The sequence below is a fragment of the Pleuronectes platessa genome, chromosome 2 (assembly GCF_947347685.1).
Source record: "Pleuronectes platessa chromosome 2, fPlePla1.1, whole genome shotgun sequence".
Lineage (NCBI taxonomy): Eukaryota > Metazoa > Chordata > Actinopteri > Pleuronectiformes > Pleuronectidae > Pleuronectes > Pleuronectes platessa.
The window spans coordinates 16,136,170-16,152,857 of record NC_070627.1 but is presented as its reverse complement, the minus strand read 5'-3'; the positions used below and the strand labels follow the sequence as shown (position 1 = coordinate 16,152,857).

General features: G+C 42.8%; 1 protein-coding gene across 1 annotated transcript; it reads left to right on the top strand.

The window, feature by feature from the left end:
* The first annotated feature begins 555 nt into the window (after positions 1-555).
* si:dkey-195m11.8 (fidgetin-like protein 2) lies at positions 556-15,061 on the top strand. Its single transcript, XM_053439390.1, has 3 exons — positions 556-762; positions 1,492-1,731; positions 10,875-15,061. The coding sequence occupies exons 2-3, from the start codon at positions 1,707-1,709 to the stop codon at positions 12,038-12,040; spliced, it is 1,191 nt and encodes a 396-aa protein (XP_053295365.1). The 5' UTR covers positions 556-762; positions 1,492-1,706; the 3' UTR covers positions 12,041-15,061.
* Positions 15,062-16,688: the final 1,627 nt, after the last annotated feature.

The following is a 16,688-nucleotide window of genomic DNA, read 5'->3' as shown; positions in this document are numbered from 1 at the left end:
ACCCACTTAAGGTTGGAGGCCAATGTGGAGGTCATTGGCTGCTGCCCATGCATGTGTGCAGGCTGGTGTGTGTGTGTGTGTGTGTGTGTGTGTGTGCATGTGTGTGTAGGTAGGGGGATGGGGTACCAAAGGAATTGGTCGTTTCAACCCCACCCTCCCAAAAAACACTAAGATCAATGTACCAGATCAATACAAGTCATTGATAATAACTGAACTTCTCATGTGATCACTGAAGGAGAAAATTCACCATTTTGCACACGCACGTGTCCTGCACGCTCGTTCAGCCCACTGAAAGTAAACAATCAAAAACACGTGCAAATAAGATCATACACAAATGCATTCAGGAGCACGCGTGCAGAATTCAATGCACACACACAGAGAGCAGGGGGATACAGGCTCTTCTCTGACACTGCATGATAGGTCACTTTTTCCCTCTCTCTCCCTTCCTGCTGAAATAGTTTTAACAAAAGAGAGGGAGATGGCAGGGGGAGGGGTGGCGTGGTTGGGGGAGGGGATGTATGTGCTGCTCTGTTGTCACTAGGCCGGAGAGAGAGCCAGAGGGGGGAGGGAGAAGGGAGCTGGAGGGCGAGCGAGGGAGTGTAGGAGCAAAGGATAGGGTCCCAGAAGAGAGTAGGAGCCTCACACACACATACACACACTCGCAGAGACGCTCATGTCAGCTCCCTCTGTTTTACTTTGTGGAATAGTAGTGGATTACTTTCCAAACTGAGCCATTCACTGAGTACATCCAGGCATGATCAGGTCAGTTACCGTTTACTCACTTGTTGAAAAAGATTGTGTTTATCTCCGTTCAGGAGTAATGACAATGATTCTGCTGCTTCTTGCACATTCCTGTTTTTTTCCACTGTTCTCCATTCTCTATTCCTAATGTATGACCTCTTGTATGTATTTTCCCATTCTACATGCTATAGTTTATTCTCTCTTCACACGCGCATGACATTCTCATCAGTTAGTCCTCCACACGTTACCTCACACATTCATTCTTCATGTTGTTTCCTCATGTTGGAGAACCCCCATGTCCTGCACTGAGTACAAAGTTCTTTTTGGCTGTTGTGGTTTGTGGTGTTTGTGTTGAAACGTGTGTGGCTTCAAAGAATTAGAAACTTGTCTCCGCTGGCCGTGCGGTTTTGTGGTCAGAGGGTAAATGCCCCCCCCCCCCCCCCTCACACATGCATGCAAATGTGCATGTACAGATAGACACATGGGAAGGAAAAAGCAAAAGCAAGATCAGTCAGAGTGCATGAGAAACAATCAGGTCAATATTATATGCTTTCTGCAAGTAATTCCCCAAAGTATGTGTCACTAGTTTATTTTAAAATTGAATTATTGCAATAAAGTGCATTTTTTATTTTCTTGTGCACTGCTTCAATGTCCAAGAGGCTCGCTCTGAGTGACGTCAATCCGAATATACAACCAAGTCATACTTGTGGTGTCTGTTGGCTCTGACGCTGACATGTTTGCGTTCTTCAGGTGGCAGCGTGTCGGGGCAGTGTTGAAGTGTGAGATGAACCATGGAGGGGTGCAGGAGGCCAGTCACTAGCCGAGCCATCAGCAGCCTCACAACCACCAGCAGCAGCAGCAGGAGAAGCAGTAGCCCAGGGAGGCCCCGGAGCATGCAGCTGGGCTCTCACTAGCACCAAGTGGACCCGGTCCTCTCCTCTTCACCTGGGGGCCAGGGCTGCAGAATGCTCAGTCCTGTCACCCCATACAGTAAGTGTGCACTGACTTTATCTACACGTGTGTACACACCTAATGCTTTGATGTTTGAATTTATGTATCATGTCCATAAATGAGGCTCGTAAGACCTGATATATATGAATACTGTGTCCCAGCTTGGCTCGAGTGTGTTTTCCTGCACACCTTTATCTTTTGACCCCTCTTTTGTCCAGGACTCATCTCCTGTGGCTGTGTAGAGGGAAGCAAGGGGCTGAGGGGAGGGGGGGGGGGGGGGGTCTCTGAGAAGTCATGTTGAGAAGGCAGATATGCTAATGGCCTTAGCAGCTGAAGCTCCAGGCTCTGCAATGAGGAATTTAACAGAAATCGGTTCAGTGTCTGTTTTTCCAGCGTGTCCATATGAATATTAAAAGAAAATTGTGAATAGACACCTACAGCCTTTATGAAAAACATATTGAATGAGCTCAGAGGAGCCGCCTGTGTATTTCAAGCTTTTTCTTTAAGAACTCGGGATGCATACAATGTTGTTTATAACAACAAGTGCACAGTCATACCTGTATTACACTTTCATGTAAGATGAGCAATGCCTCATTTCTCAAATTAAAAGCCTGTTTATACTTCTAATTATTCATAAAAGCTGTTTACATGAACTGTAAGATGTTTGTCTTCAGCACTGACCTCAACAACTTAGCAACGTTTTGTGTTGAGTGTTTGTCTGAGTGTTATCTCACTTGGCAGACCTCAATATGTTCTGCAGATGAAATCACATAGATCTCATTGACACATCGCAGAACGGTGTCAGTTTGTATATATGCTAATCATGAGAGGTTGCTATCCAGGCTGATGAATATGCTTATATTGATTGCCTGGGCTTATTGATTAGGCCGAGCTTTAACAGGATTACAACGCTAACATGATTGGAATAATGCAACAGGGATTTACTTCTACGTACATTTTGTATTCCAAAGGGCAACACAACGAGACACAGAGACAAAATGGTCGACGTGAGAATGAGAGTTTTTGGAGTAGACAGAAGTTTTAGTAGCGTGCGCGTGTCACATTCCTCCCTCAAAAAGTCTCAGTCGGTGTCACTTTAGATTTCTCCCCATGGAAACTGGGAACTGAGTCCTACACTGGCCTTTAATTACAACATTTTCTTGTCAGGCCTCGCACATTACTTACCAAACACAAACAAGTAATCACAGTTAGCGACACCTCATTATAGGCTCTGTCCATAATGACGGCAGTGTGTGACAGGAAGAAAGGGAATGAGCAGTTGTGGCCATTTCTCACTTGTCAGTTTCCAGGGTGAAGCCATCCTGTGAATAAAAGCCAGATTCTTAGTAACCTGGTGTCAACAGCCTCTCATTAGTCCCTGCATTGAGTGACTCATAAAAACACATCGCCCTCCACCTTTACACACACACACACACACTCATTAGCCCGCCACAGTAATGATGAAAGCTTGTTAGGCAAATTGTAGCACACCTCAGATTCTCATTAGGTGTCATAGTAAAGAGCTGCGCTGGTGCTGGGGGTGGACAAGGACTGACAGAGAAAGAGCAAAGTGAAGGGCAGATGGAGAGGACGCGCGGAGGGGACTGGTCAGCTGCAGCCTGATATATGAGTGGACACAATAAGCAGAGAGGGGGCCAGGCCAGCCTCTGCCACATGTGTGTGAGCTAAAGGAGTGGGGGAGGGGGACAACTGACCACACAGGGTCGAACACACGGTCCTGTCTTTTTCTACAGCAGTAAAAGACAGAGTGAAGCACAAGAGGAAGACTGTGGCTACAATCAGAGGGAAAGAAAAGTGAAACAGGACGAGCAGCATAATTCTATAGTGGACTCATTTCTCAGCGCTGCTCAGAGATAAATCAATTCCATTTGATGTGAGTGGCGCGGAAAAAATCCATTTGCACACTCATTGCCATGTGTCACCGCCCTGTGATTTGTTGTCAGAAACAACTCGTGTAAGAAGGGATAAGTGTGGAAGTTCATTCAGATATGGTACAGTAGCTGATTGGCTGTCAGCAGCGTGGCCTGGTGAGGCGTGCAGGCCTGTTGGGGATAAGGGGGAAGGGGGAAATTGTGTGTGTATGGCGAGGGGGGGGGGGGGGGGGGGGGTCCTCCTTCATGCTTTGGACTATGGTCTCTGCTTACATAACAATCTGACCCTCATTTAGTCTGTACACTAGAAGCACAGAGATAGCTGTTTGATTTGTGTGTGTGTAGTCCATCGTTCAGTGCAACAGGAGCCGTGACAGGCTAACACACCATTTCTGCTCTGATGTGTTCTGTATTGATCTTCAGGGCACTGGTGTGAACTAACTCTTAACTAATACAAATTAGCCTGTAATGTGCAAACAGCTGAGAGGATAATTTATCAGCATTTTAAGAAAGCACACTCTCTCTCTCCCTCTTCTCCCTCTCTTCCTTCAGCCTGGGAGTGGACAGTGTGTGTGTGTGTGTGTAGCGTATGGAGAGGATATGTGCTTTGTAAATAGATCTCAGGTTAGATTCTTGGCATTCCTGCAACCTGACTCATCCGATAAACGACCAAGAAGTCCCTCAGCCTGTTGGCCTGCTGCATCGTAAACCCACAACGCAGGAGTGCATCTATGTGTGGGTGTGTTTGTGTGTGTGTGTGGTTGTGAGTCTGTCCGTCCTCAGGAAATGTAAGCCTTTTGTTTATTGTGAGTGGAGTAAAAGCACTAACAGAGGAGCTCTCAGTAAGAGCGAGTTTTTTTCCACTCCCCAACCCAACCAGCCGTCCGGCCAGGCAGCAGCTCGGCTGCTTCACAACCCCCAAATCCCATTCCAGGCAGCCCCTTCCCCCACATGTACTTTCATCTAATTAACCTCTAATTACTCATACTGACCATGCAGTGGACCACGAGTTGGACCAGCCTCCACTGATGCACAGAAAACAGCCATGACTTGGCATCATTGTGTTTTCTTGAAAGCAAACCACAACGTGGTCAGGCAAGGCAATATATAATATGTAATATGTAATATATAATATATAATATATAATATATAATATATATTATTTATTATTTATTATTAGACAAGATACGTTTTTGTATAAAAACACTGATGAAGAAGGAAAAACTATCGCTGAAACGGGTTTTAGTGGAAGCTGTTGTCGGCCTGATCGAGAGCTGGGGGGGGGGGGGTCACATATTGTCCATCTCTTTACTGGATTGAACCGGCTGCTGTTTACAAGCACCCTACTCCCTGCTTTACACACAGATGCACACACACGCATATGTAGTGCGTATTTTGCTGTGTGGTCACCCTCGTTCCCATGTTGTATGTAGCTTTCAGTCTTGAAATGGACAGGAGAGGAAAAGGAGCCGTGTTTATCGCTGTAATTATACTTCACCTCCTGCTCTGTTCAGATTGGTCAAGAGAATAGCTTATTTGCACCTCTTCAAATATGTAACTATATCTATGTTACTGGTTTGGCCATTAAAAACATGCACTTGTAAAAGATTCTGATCTGATCCAGATTTTCACGTTTCCTTCCCTTCCATCTCCTCCTCTTATGTAATCTTGCTCTTTTCAATTACGTGATGGTGAGGCCATTTGCAGTTCAAACATTCCCATCACCACAATTGTTACTGGTCAGTGTGAAGAAATCAATGTGAGATAAACATGCTGTCAGTTGCTGGCCAGAACTGTAAATAAACATATAAATAAAAGCACATACAGTAATTTCAGTGACACCTTGACACTGGCTGCTTTCTTCTGGGCGGTCACTTTAGGGTCCTGAAGAAATAATAATACATAACATATACAATAATATTATTCATGTCAAAGAGAAAAAGATTTAACCGTCAGGCATCTGTTTTCCCAAGATACCCTGCTTCTATTTCTGGTTGTCTGAGAGTAATAGATCAATGTGATTGAGATTATGATCGGAACTTAATGAGCATAGGAGTAGATAACAACAAATATGTCATCATGTTGCCCTGTCAATTTAAATAATAAACAGCATTTACAGCTAACTTTAAGGACATCATCGAAATAAAAGATTGATGTGTCAGGCTCGTCCAAACCGGGTGAGGCCACAGCAGTTGTCCACTAATTCTAAATACTGTGGTTTGATCTCCGGCTTCTCCTGTCTGGAAAAAGCACTAAATTAAGATACAGACAACATACAAGAATATCAGATATATTCTATGCCAAAGTGCTGGATGGAGGAGTAATACAAAGTGGGTAAAGCCGTACCCCAGGCTGAATATGCAGACGCTCAGTGGAAGTAAAATGGTATTAAATGTAAAGCGACGGGAATGTTGGAGTGGTGGAGGATGTCCGAGAAGGGTGATTCTTGTGTATGACTGGAGAATGTGAGGAATGTGACTTTAAATTACTTTCTTACTTGTCTGGACTGCAAAGAAAGCCCTGTGTGTGAACGTTCTGCAAACATATGTAGCACTACATCACCAACACATTCGACAATAATTGAGTCTTAAACTCATCATATTGGTCACTGAGCATTAGAGGTGACGTCATTTTCAAGTTGAAACCAGGGTTATGAAGGACTTAAACAGACATGTGTAGGAACAGTGTTGTAACAACACAGCACATATGTAATATGTTTGTGCTCCGCTGCGGATATTCTGTAAGCCGAGTGGTCTCAAGGGTTTGACCTGCTTTCATATTCCCGTTTCCATGGTTTTATCTTTCCATGGTGTCCAGTAGCCAAACTGCTGGAGGACAGAACCAAAGGAGATACTGGTTTACTGCTCGGCAGAATGATAATCACAATGATTAAGGAAAACTGTCATAGTTGCAAGCCGGCTTAGTGCTCATCTTTGTCTCTTGGTAAGCCAAGCACGGCCAAGAATGAAGGGGTGTTTTCAAGCCCCAAGCCAACATGAGATGCTAGATTAGGGTTAGGGGCTCCCTCGGTCATCCCTCCTAAGACCCAAACCCTGCTCCCTAATATCCTCACTTCAACACAGATGTCTGACACTGCAGCGCTCAGGAGCCATAACAGGTTTTAATCATCCCCCGAAATCCCAGAAATGGACATCTCCTGGAAAATAGCACAATGGAATCAAAACTGCAATGCTATAAAATCGGAACTAAGACTATGCTACTGAGGACTGAGCGTGAAAACACAACAGAACTTTTCAGATCTTGAAGAGAGCAATGATGTTAGAAACCATTCTTTTCTCCACTCAAGTCATTTTATTATTTTGAATCATAATAATAATATGAAGTAGATGTATCTATATATTTTAGCGGGGTGTTATTTTGACTTTCAAAAAAGGTGATGGTTTGACCGGAAGTGTCAAACCATCAACAGCACAACAAACACGTCAGTATTGACTCTAAATGAGAGATGTTCCTAAACCCTTTTTACTTGCTATTACTGATTCTGAGACTTTGTGATACAGAGTTGACAAGTGACAGATTGACAAGTGGATTAAGGGACTTAATCCTAGAAAATAAATCACAAAAATACCAACTCCAAAATCGGCCAGATATTAATTCCATAGGCATTGACAGAGATGTTCAAATAACATTTCCCCCGATTAAGACTCTGCGTATTGCCCGATATCTAATACAGATCTGAAACCATTGCATCCAAAAAATAACAACTTATATAAGATATTTTAACAGCTGTAAGCTACTTACTCTGTACAGTGAGGATTGCTGTCATTGTTGCATGAGCAGTTTTAGGTTAAAACCTTTAAAAAACAAATAAACATAAAGAATGATAACCATAGAACTTTTTAAAGTGTTTAGAACAATAATGCAATAATCTATGAATACACAACAATTGCTAACTTCAAAGTCCGTCATTTTACTTGTGCGACTAACGATAAACTTACTCACCGCTCAAAAAAGAAGTCCTCACCTGTGGCAGTACAACACAACATCTGTTTTGGAGTAGTGATGAATAAGGGATTTCCTGCAAAACAAAATTGCTGTTTTTACATAGATTTGCGTACTCGCTGATGCCCGACCTGGTATTTTCGTCAGTATCGGAGGTATTTCTGTTGCTGTTACTGGAACAAATATATCTATAGCCATATATTTGCAATGGTTTGAGTTTTATTTTCTTAGGTTATTGGACAATAATGATCAAGAACGGTTTCTTTTTTATGAAGTTGTTAGATCTTCTACGAATACAGGCTTCCTCTACGTTACAGGCTTACTGGAGGGATAAGAAGTAAGAATGGCCAGTGATGCTTCTTTAATTCTTGTCAGATTGTCACCAAGCACTGACACTCCCATAAGTCCCGTGTGCTCTAATCCTTCATTAGTCTGGTTTTCTCAGTCTGGTACTTAAACCATCCAGACCCTGCTTCACTCCTCCGTCATCTGATCTCAGAGCGATCCTACTCAGGGTCTGTTTTTTTCACATTCCTGCGCTGAGTTTTGATGAGGTTTCAAGATGCATTAGATTCCTGCCAACAAATATGTCTCGGATAGATTAGAGACCATCTGGGTTGTGAGGAGTAGATTAAAGGTAAAGCGCCAACCGATTGGCTCATGCCTACAATCAGCATGACCAGTGAGTATCACTCTGATGACCCTGAGTGTCGCGTCTGTGTGCGTGTGTGTGTACTACACCTAGATTTCATTGCATGTGCAAATACGGCCACAAGCCAGAGGATTGTGTAACACCGTTTGATTCTTCAGATACTGATTAATGTTCAGATCTGTCAGTGTTGTTATTGCAGCCAACCAGTGGGCGACAGACTTGTGTATCATGCCGGGTAGAGAAATGGTATGATTGTATGTTTCGTATTGATCTGAAATATTTGTAGAACTGCACAGGCAGAAAAAAGCAACAATTTCAAAAAGCTAAAAGTAATGATTATAATTTCTATATCAAGAATATCAAATGGTGAATCATTGAACTTAAAATTATGCCACAGATACACTATGTTGTTGCAGAAAAGCTGATCTTCAGTAGTGAGTTTAATGTACTGAGTTACCTATATAGCGCCTAATGATAGGTCACACGTTTGCCTTTTTCGATGTGTTCCAAAAAACAATATCCTTTATATTTAGTGCCTCGATACAGGGACACATAATTCAGTTTGTAGAAAGTGAGGAGGGAAACTTTCAAAGTAGAAAAACTAACATCAGATGAACACAACTTCTAAACGTTTTAATTCACAATACTGTAACCAAAACTAAAACCTTATCCAGGTCCAATTGGATCATATTTATGTACGTTGAAAATAAACCTATAGATCTGACAAAAAATATGCAGCTCGACTCCTTCTTTTTCCGTTTGTATTATCCATGTTTTCACTGTTACAGCAGAAAATTGCTTAAGTGATATCCATACGCTAATTCTACATCATAGAGTACCTGTAAGAGTATCCATAGCAACCAGTTTACCCCAAATCATTTGAATGTCGGCATTTCATAAGATAAAAGAAAATCAAAATTTTGTTGTGAATTCATCATTAACGTCATCAGTGTTTCTTCCTTTGTTTTCATGTCTTGTACATTGACAGACTGGTTTACAAGGGGCTGCTCGGTACAGGTGTCCCAACACATCCAGTTGGACCTCAGTTTTTTGGGGCTCTGACATTGACATGAATGACTGAACCATTAAACCCTCCCATAAGAAGTGAGCAGACACTGGGTTAATATATCCATCAACTCCCCCCCCTGTAAGGGTTCCATATAATACTGTAGATATAATTTTGTAATCTAATATGATTGTGGTGGAAATATACCGTAAACCTCATCTCCATGTCTGTGCTACAAACTGTTTCCTCTTGCGGGCTGGGCACCGCGATCGGGTAGAATTCCCCAGAGCGCAGGGATTTCTCAGATCCTGGGTGGAGCCGGTGGCGGTCACGAGCCGGTGGCGGTCACGAGCCGGTGGCGGTCACGAGCGCTGCGATCCCTGGATTGGATGAGTGGGATTATTGGGCTGAAGGATCATTTAATTTAGGGATCAACATGTGGACCGTTTAGAGGCCCATCTGGTGGTCCAAGTGGACTTGTGACCTGTTAATAATCCACACATAGACAGTTTCAGAGCAGACGTGTGAGTAGTCAAGTGTGCATATGTGGGATAATGGAATAAATCCCAACACCTCCCACTGCTGCTTATAGTTTGCTGTTTTTTTTTCTGGACAGATAAATAGAACTATCATCATTAGGGTCTTGAATTGAGTCGAGTAAGTAACTGTAAAGTGGATAAAATAAAACACTCTGATTTCCAGGATTAAGTTAGTGGGCATATTCCACTGTAATGTCGGTTTAATTAATCATTAATCAAACCGTTTGTCTGTTAAAACAGAAGGAAAGTTTACCCACCAACTCCGGAGAGAATAAATCATTGAGTATCAGTACCATGTCTTAATATATCCTTCCATAGGAATTATTTATCTACCATTTCTGGTGAAATCGAGGCCGTGGCTTCTTCCTCTGGCTCAGGCCTGGGGTCAAGACAGTTTAATAATACTCTGCAATGCCTGGAATGTCAGCCTAATGCCAGTTCAAAAAGACAAGCCCACTACCACTAAACCAGTGGATTACCCTGCTTGTGTAAATGTGCATGTAGAATCACACATGGCACTTGAAAATCAGCCCCTTTTTTTTAATCGGTTCACTTGTAATAGTGTTCCTGCGTCAGTCCAGTGTCTGTGTGTAAGATTTTCAAACAGCTACTCCCACCCCCCCAGCCCCCCCACACAGCGACCCCGCCCCCCCATTCCCCCTGTCCAGCAGACCCCTGAGGTTTCGGCCGAATTAGATCACACGCTCGGTGGGGGTGGCTTTGTGGACTAAGAGTCTCATAGTGAGACAACAATGGCCCCAATGTGAGCGAGGCAAAGGCAGAGGGCAGTGTGCTGGCTGATAGAGGCTTATCGCCGTGGAGACCAGGCTATGGGCTATGTTGGCGGCTTCGTATAAAGATTAGAACAGTTGCCCCCCCGCCTGGATGAGACTGTGGGGAAGAGCACTGGCCAAGCGCTGACATGATTCCGGGAGAGAGTCATTTTGTCAAGGTGATTATGAGGGCAAATATTCATGAAGGCAGACTTATAGCTTGGTTGAGTTTTGGAAGAAGGAGGAGGCAAAATATCGCAAATTGACAAGACAAAATGCTGCAAACATGTCATTTAAAACATTTCATCCATCATGTTATGGTTTCATGGTATAATAATACTTTGGTCTTTTTCTTAGGTCTGTTGAAGATGCACTGGTCTCCGGAGCACGCTGCCCCCTTATCTCAGTGGCCTGAGCAGCACCTTGATGTCACCTCCACCACCTCGCCCCCGTCTGCCCACAAACACGACCCCTACTCTACTGCTGCTCGCCGTGGCTTTGGCCCCACGGGTTACCCTTGGGCCAGTGATGACATATCAGCCCTCACTGCTTCTTCTCTGCTGAAACGCTATGCAGATAAATACTCTGGCCTGGAGCTGTCCTACGACCGCCCTCCTGCTGGAGCCTACTCAGAGCCTGGACCTTTCCTGAAAACAGAGCCAGAGGTCTGGGCTCTGGGTCAGAGCATGGAGTGTTACCCTGGACTAGAGGCATTAACTGGCACCAAGGTGGGTTCTGCCTCTGGGGGCATCCCAGCCACAGGAAGTGTAACAGTCATAAGCAGCCACTTGGCATCTGAGCCAAGCTACAGTAGCGCTAGCTCCTGTAATGCCCCGTCAGCTCAGGAATACCCTCCTGCCTACAACAGCACCTACCTGTCCTCAGGATACTGCCCTCAGCCAAGCGCAGCACTTCCCCCCTCCACGCTACACTCGCTGCAGGCCACACCCACTTTAGTGCCCAGCTACAGTGCCAGCACTCCTGTCTACAACTACCCTCCTGGGTGCTACCCCCAAACCAGCCTGTCCTCTGGATACAGCCACCCCAGTGCCTCCTACCTGCCCTCTGGTATTAGTGCCCCGACTCCTCTGGCCCCTCGGCCCACCATGTTGGGGGGGAGTTACAGCTATGCATCTCACAGCCTTGGGGGGAGCTCCGAGGCAGGGGTGCCACTGAAACGCAAGGCTTTCGAGATGGTGGAGGATGGACAGGAGGGAGCTGAGGTGGAGGGATCACGCTACAGAAAGTACGGCAACGGAAACAGTCACAGCAAGAGCCACGGCAACCTGCACGCCAACGGCTATGATATTGGCTGCCCCGCCCCAGATCCACATGCCTATAAACCTGGAAAGCCCCTGATGTCGCCCCCGTATGGCGGGGCAGGGGAATACAGCCCACCGTCGGGCCTTTCAGGAGAGAGTGTATCAGGGGAGCACAACTTTCCTCAACAGCAGCAGCAGAGAATGTCCATGAAGATACCTGCCTCGCACACACGGTCTGAGGATCCAGCTGGAGGCCGCTGACACTCTCTGCCACTAATGGAGAAGATTCCCTCGCTCTTATGAAGCAACCAGAGTTTTTAATCCAGGCAGTGTTGGGGGAATGGCATTAGATTTATCAAAGAAAAGGTTTAATTTCACTACAAACACAAGATGGCACAAGACTGGTATTTTCCGTGCGTCTTTTTTTTTCATCACTCATGTTTTTCCCAAAGATTCACAGGGGCCTTTAGCCCCCGTAAGGTGGAGGTAAGTCTTAGGGGTGAGGTCGAGGCATTCTCAATATGGATATTATTAAGACAGTCTATATGTGTGAGTGTCTGTTTCTCTCAGGATCCTATTTATGTCCTTTCTGCTGCTGTGGTAACAGCACTGCAATGTTGCAGATGTTTGAAGTCAGTGTAATTATTTGTGGCCGTTCTGTGTGTGACAGGCCTTTGACTGCAATATGTTCTACCACACCACAGAAAGCAAAAATCATTACTGACCAAAAAAAGTAAGGAGAGCAATAACTGAAACGGTGAGATTGCCACACTTCTTCAGCACAATCACTGCTACTTTACACAGCTCACTACACAACCTGTGTCACTCGAGAAATGAATGTTTCCCTGCTTTTTCCCGTGAACATATTCTTAACCTTTATTTTTCAGTTTCCTTCACCTCTTTCTTTCTTCTCTGTTTTGCCGCCTCAGCGGCTTTTGTCTGTTTCCAATTTAAGCACGCCAAGCTGATCAACAAACGATCACATGATAGTATACATGAAGCCGCCCTTCAGAATGTTTTCACCTCAGGAAAGTGTGGAGAAATAATCTAAATGTAAATGTTCATTTAAAACGTTTTTTGTTGTTTTTTTGCATTCACACAATGACATTATACAGATTTATGCAGAGCATGTGTTGCTTACATGCAGATTTATATCCTAAAACTAACGGGTGTGTCTGAATGATAATACCTGTTCCAGTTTATGCATCTTCTTAACCAAAAAACAAACAAAAAGGGCTCGCAGTACACACACGATTGTCTCGTTCCTATAGTAGAAATATAAAAAGAAAAAAAGGAAGCGGTAAGGAATTTTTTTTCTTACAGTTAAGGTTGGTAATCCTGGAAAAGCTAGCAAACTTTGTTGTTTCAGGAACAAATCACCAAACCTGGTTTTAATCCATATCTTCACCAATCCCATCGATTTAGCAGTTTTTGCATAATCCTGCTAACAAATTAGCCAACAAGCAGACAAAGGGGAAAAAGTAATCTTCTTGGTGGAGGTAATTACCAAGCTTAAGTTTTCTTTCTGCTCAAATTCACGCAGAGCCATGTTGAAGGTGAATGAGCCTGTCTGGATGCACAGACCAGTGAATGAGTGACGTGCAGATTTCTATAAATGCGTCTGGGTGAGAACATCCAACTACGTCAACATGACTTTCTTTATGAAGACCTGCTTGTCCTCTAGGATTTGCTTCTTCTTTTTTCTAAATATGCATTGTCTTTACCTTTGCCTCTGAAAAGGATGATTTATAGTTGTGTTATTGAATACTCAGGAAGAATATTGTTACCTCAGAATGATAAAAAAAAAAAAGAATGTATGTTATTACCTTTGGGTGTTTTGTAAGGAGCTTTATGGAGCAAGATGAAAATGGAGCCATGGCTTTGTCAAAGAGAAAAAGATACTCTGAACACTTCAGGGAAATAATGAACTCACAAGGCCTTTGATACAAACCGTAGAATACACACACACACACACACCCACGCACACGCACACCCACACCCACACACACACACACACACGCTGCTTCTTAGCTCTGGGGGAATTAAACTTGAGGTTTTTGTACCAAGGCCTGAAATGTTGAATGTAATTCAGATATTTTTTTTTAAAAAGGACAATACATGCCATAATGTACATCGATTTATGTTTTTAGATTTATGAAACATATTTTCTTCTTGTATAGATGTAATTCTCTTCTAGGTTTTTGATGGAGCAATGAATGACATGTTAAGTGTTAGTGTAGTTAGCAGTGGGGCAACGGTTTTGTGGACAAAAATAAAATTGTCAAAGCAAAGCACTCCTGATAGACGACATTCGACATATCAAGACACACAGTATGTACCATGCTCCATAACAGGTATTTTCATTAATTGTCTTAATACAGTGTCCACGTTCCATTTCCCATGTCAGTATTGCAAAACTACTTGACGGCACGTCACCGGTCAATCAGCTGGAATTTAGTTTAACATGAATTGACACCATGAAGAAGGGAGACGTGAATTGTGATGGATGTGCACTGTAAAAAGTGCAGTCACAACTTTAAATCCTTTTTTTGAGGCTGTGATGTTTCATCCCATCATGAATTGTGCCATACCGTTGTATTTTGTGCAAAGAGAAGCCGCTTAGAGGCTGAAACAAAACCAAACTCCTGCCTAAATGCATGATCCCCTTTTAATAGTAAGATTTTTTTAGGTTGATATGCAACTTCAGATTTTAGTCTGAAATCCAGTGTGGTGAAAAAAGTACTTTAATGCCTCTTTTTGGGAAAAAAAGAGCACATTCATTAAAAAAAATTTAACTTAATCAGAGGGTTAAACTGATTTAGCTTCAAATTATGCTGAGGAAGAAAAATGACAGATGAATAAATTGATGTAAAGCATTTAATGGTGTATTCTTACCCCAAGATTTTAAAAGTGTTTAAGCGCTTAGCTTCAACAATTGAATGCTCTTCAATACCACACAGAGAATTTGCTCTACATTAACCCACATGCTGCGACAGACGACGGACTATTCACTGTTTATTCATGGAAGTATGTGGAGTTGAGTTTGTCCACAAGATCAAGAAATGGGATTTCAGTGTTATGACTTTTGTGATTCAGTTGTTCTTTTGTTGTATCTTGTACATTTTCTGTAACCACTTCTACCTCATTCTGAAGACGAACATTGAAATATTTATTTCATGTCATTTCACTAACCAGTTTTAAGGAGCAATGTTTCGAATACTTGACCTGTTCTAGTCTACCTCACTAAAGACTGTTGTGTCATGGAAATGAAGATATACCAAAAAAATAATCTGACTTTGTCTTTTTGTCTGTGAAATCCTTGAGTCTTTGAATTTTCACTGAAATACACTCAGGTATAACGAGACCCTGACGTTTTGTTGTACTGCTGCCGTTTCCTCACAAACACACTCACCAGGTCCAGGTCCATTCTGCAGTTTGACAGGCCTGTATTTCTCTTGGTGAAGCGACGAGGATTATATGAATGTCAGCTCTGAGGAAATACATGTCTTCCCTCTACTTCGCTTGATATTACAACATCACCATGACACGAACAAAGCAGTTTACCGCACTTTAAATCTCATGCAAATATTTGTATTTACTCTGCTCCTCTGTGACAATCCTGAGGTATGATTTTTTAATGGCAAATTTCAAATCATGACTTTACACATATTCCGCATATTAATAATAATTATATAGCGTCCCCTGGAGGGAACGCTCCCAATTAGTTCATAGAGTTAATGAACTTGTAATTGTAGAGTTGAATAATTTTTCTAAACTTACAATTTATATGTGAATAATTACTGTGGAAATCAACCAGTGCCTTTAAACTAATCTAAGAATATTTATGATTATGATGCTCTCACTAGAAATTATGAAGAAACCAGAAAAGCACTGAGTAGCGTACATACCTCTGGCAAAGTCCTTTTATGAAACCACATTGAAATTCACTAAAGTACACACACAATGAATATCAGTCCCCTCAACATGATTGACTTTTTGCTTTTAAGATACATAAATACAAACAGATACAAACACTGGTGAAAACGACTTTAACGTTGGCGGTGAAAACAGTGTGATAATTCAGTGATCTTTTGAATACGTTTTATTTAGGTATTTTCACTTGTGAAATTGTTCATGAACCACAGAGACACTTATATCATGTTGGCTGAAGAGCCAGCTAGAAGCTGAAGAGAGCATATAGAATGAAAGGTCTGGATGAGTGGAGAAGATTCTGACCCTCTTTCTCTGGAGGCCACTGACCACAGCCTCATTGTCCGGAGGGCCGAGGGCATGTGCTGGCATGAGACACACGTCTGAAACGGAGGTGTTTTCAGTCACAGTCACTCTCACCCCTCAGCAACATGCAAACGTCCCAGCAAAACCCACTTTTACATTAAACTTATCTTGATATTTTCTGGTGTTCTGCGCACACCTCAAATAATGTGGCCTTAAACATCAGACCAGCAAGGATATCCCCAACAAATTATGAGCCTCTATTTCTAAATGCAGACCTCATCAGGAGCCTCTCAGGCTCAGTTTTTATCTTCATAAACTTCATAAATAACTTCATATCTTATTGCTCCTGAAATGCACATGGTTCCTTTGTCAAAATGCTGTGTCTTTGCCCCTTTAAAACTCTTACAAAGCTCAAGCAGCAACTGCAGCAGTGTGACATACAGAATGTAGCAGTGACATCTACAGGCTTGTCTCGAGAAGTACATTATTATATTAAATAATTGAGAATAATTGTGTACAGGGTGAAGACTTGTGTCACGTATTATTCACACAATATTTAAAAAAAGTGCCAGCATGAATACATATGTGAAAATCATGGGGCTTCTGATGGAGTATAAATTAGTTTAATCTTCAGCACATGTGGTTAAAACACATTACAGCAGAGAAAGATTTC

What these genes read in the sequence shown, in the direction of transcription:
- si:dkey-195m11.8 (XM_053439390.1), top strand. Translation starts at nt 1,707, where the DNA reads ATGCTCAGTCCTGTCACCCCATACA. An exon ending in CAGTCCTGTCACCCCATACA is followed by an intron (nt 1,732 to 10,874) that starts GTAAGTGTGCAC and finishes TCTTTTTCTTAG; the next exon opens with GTCTGTTGAAGATGCACTGG.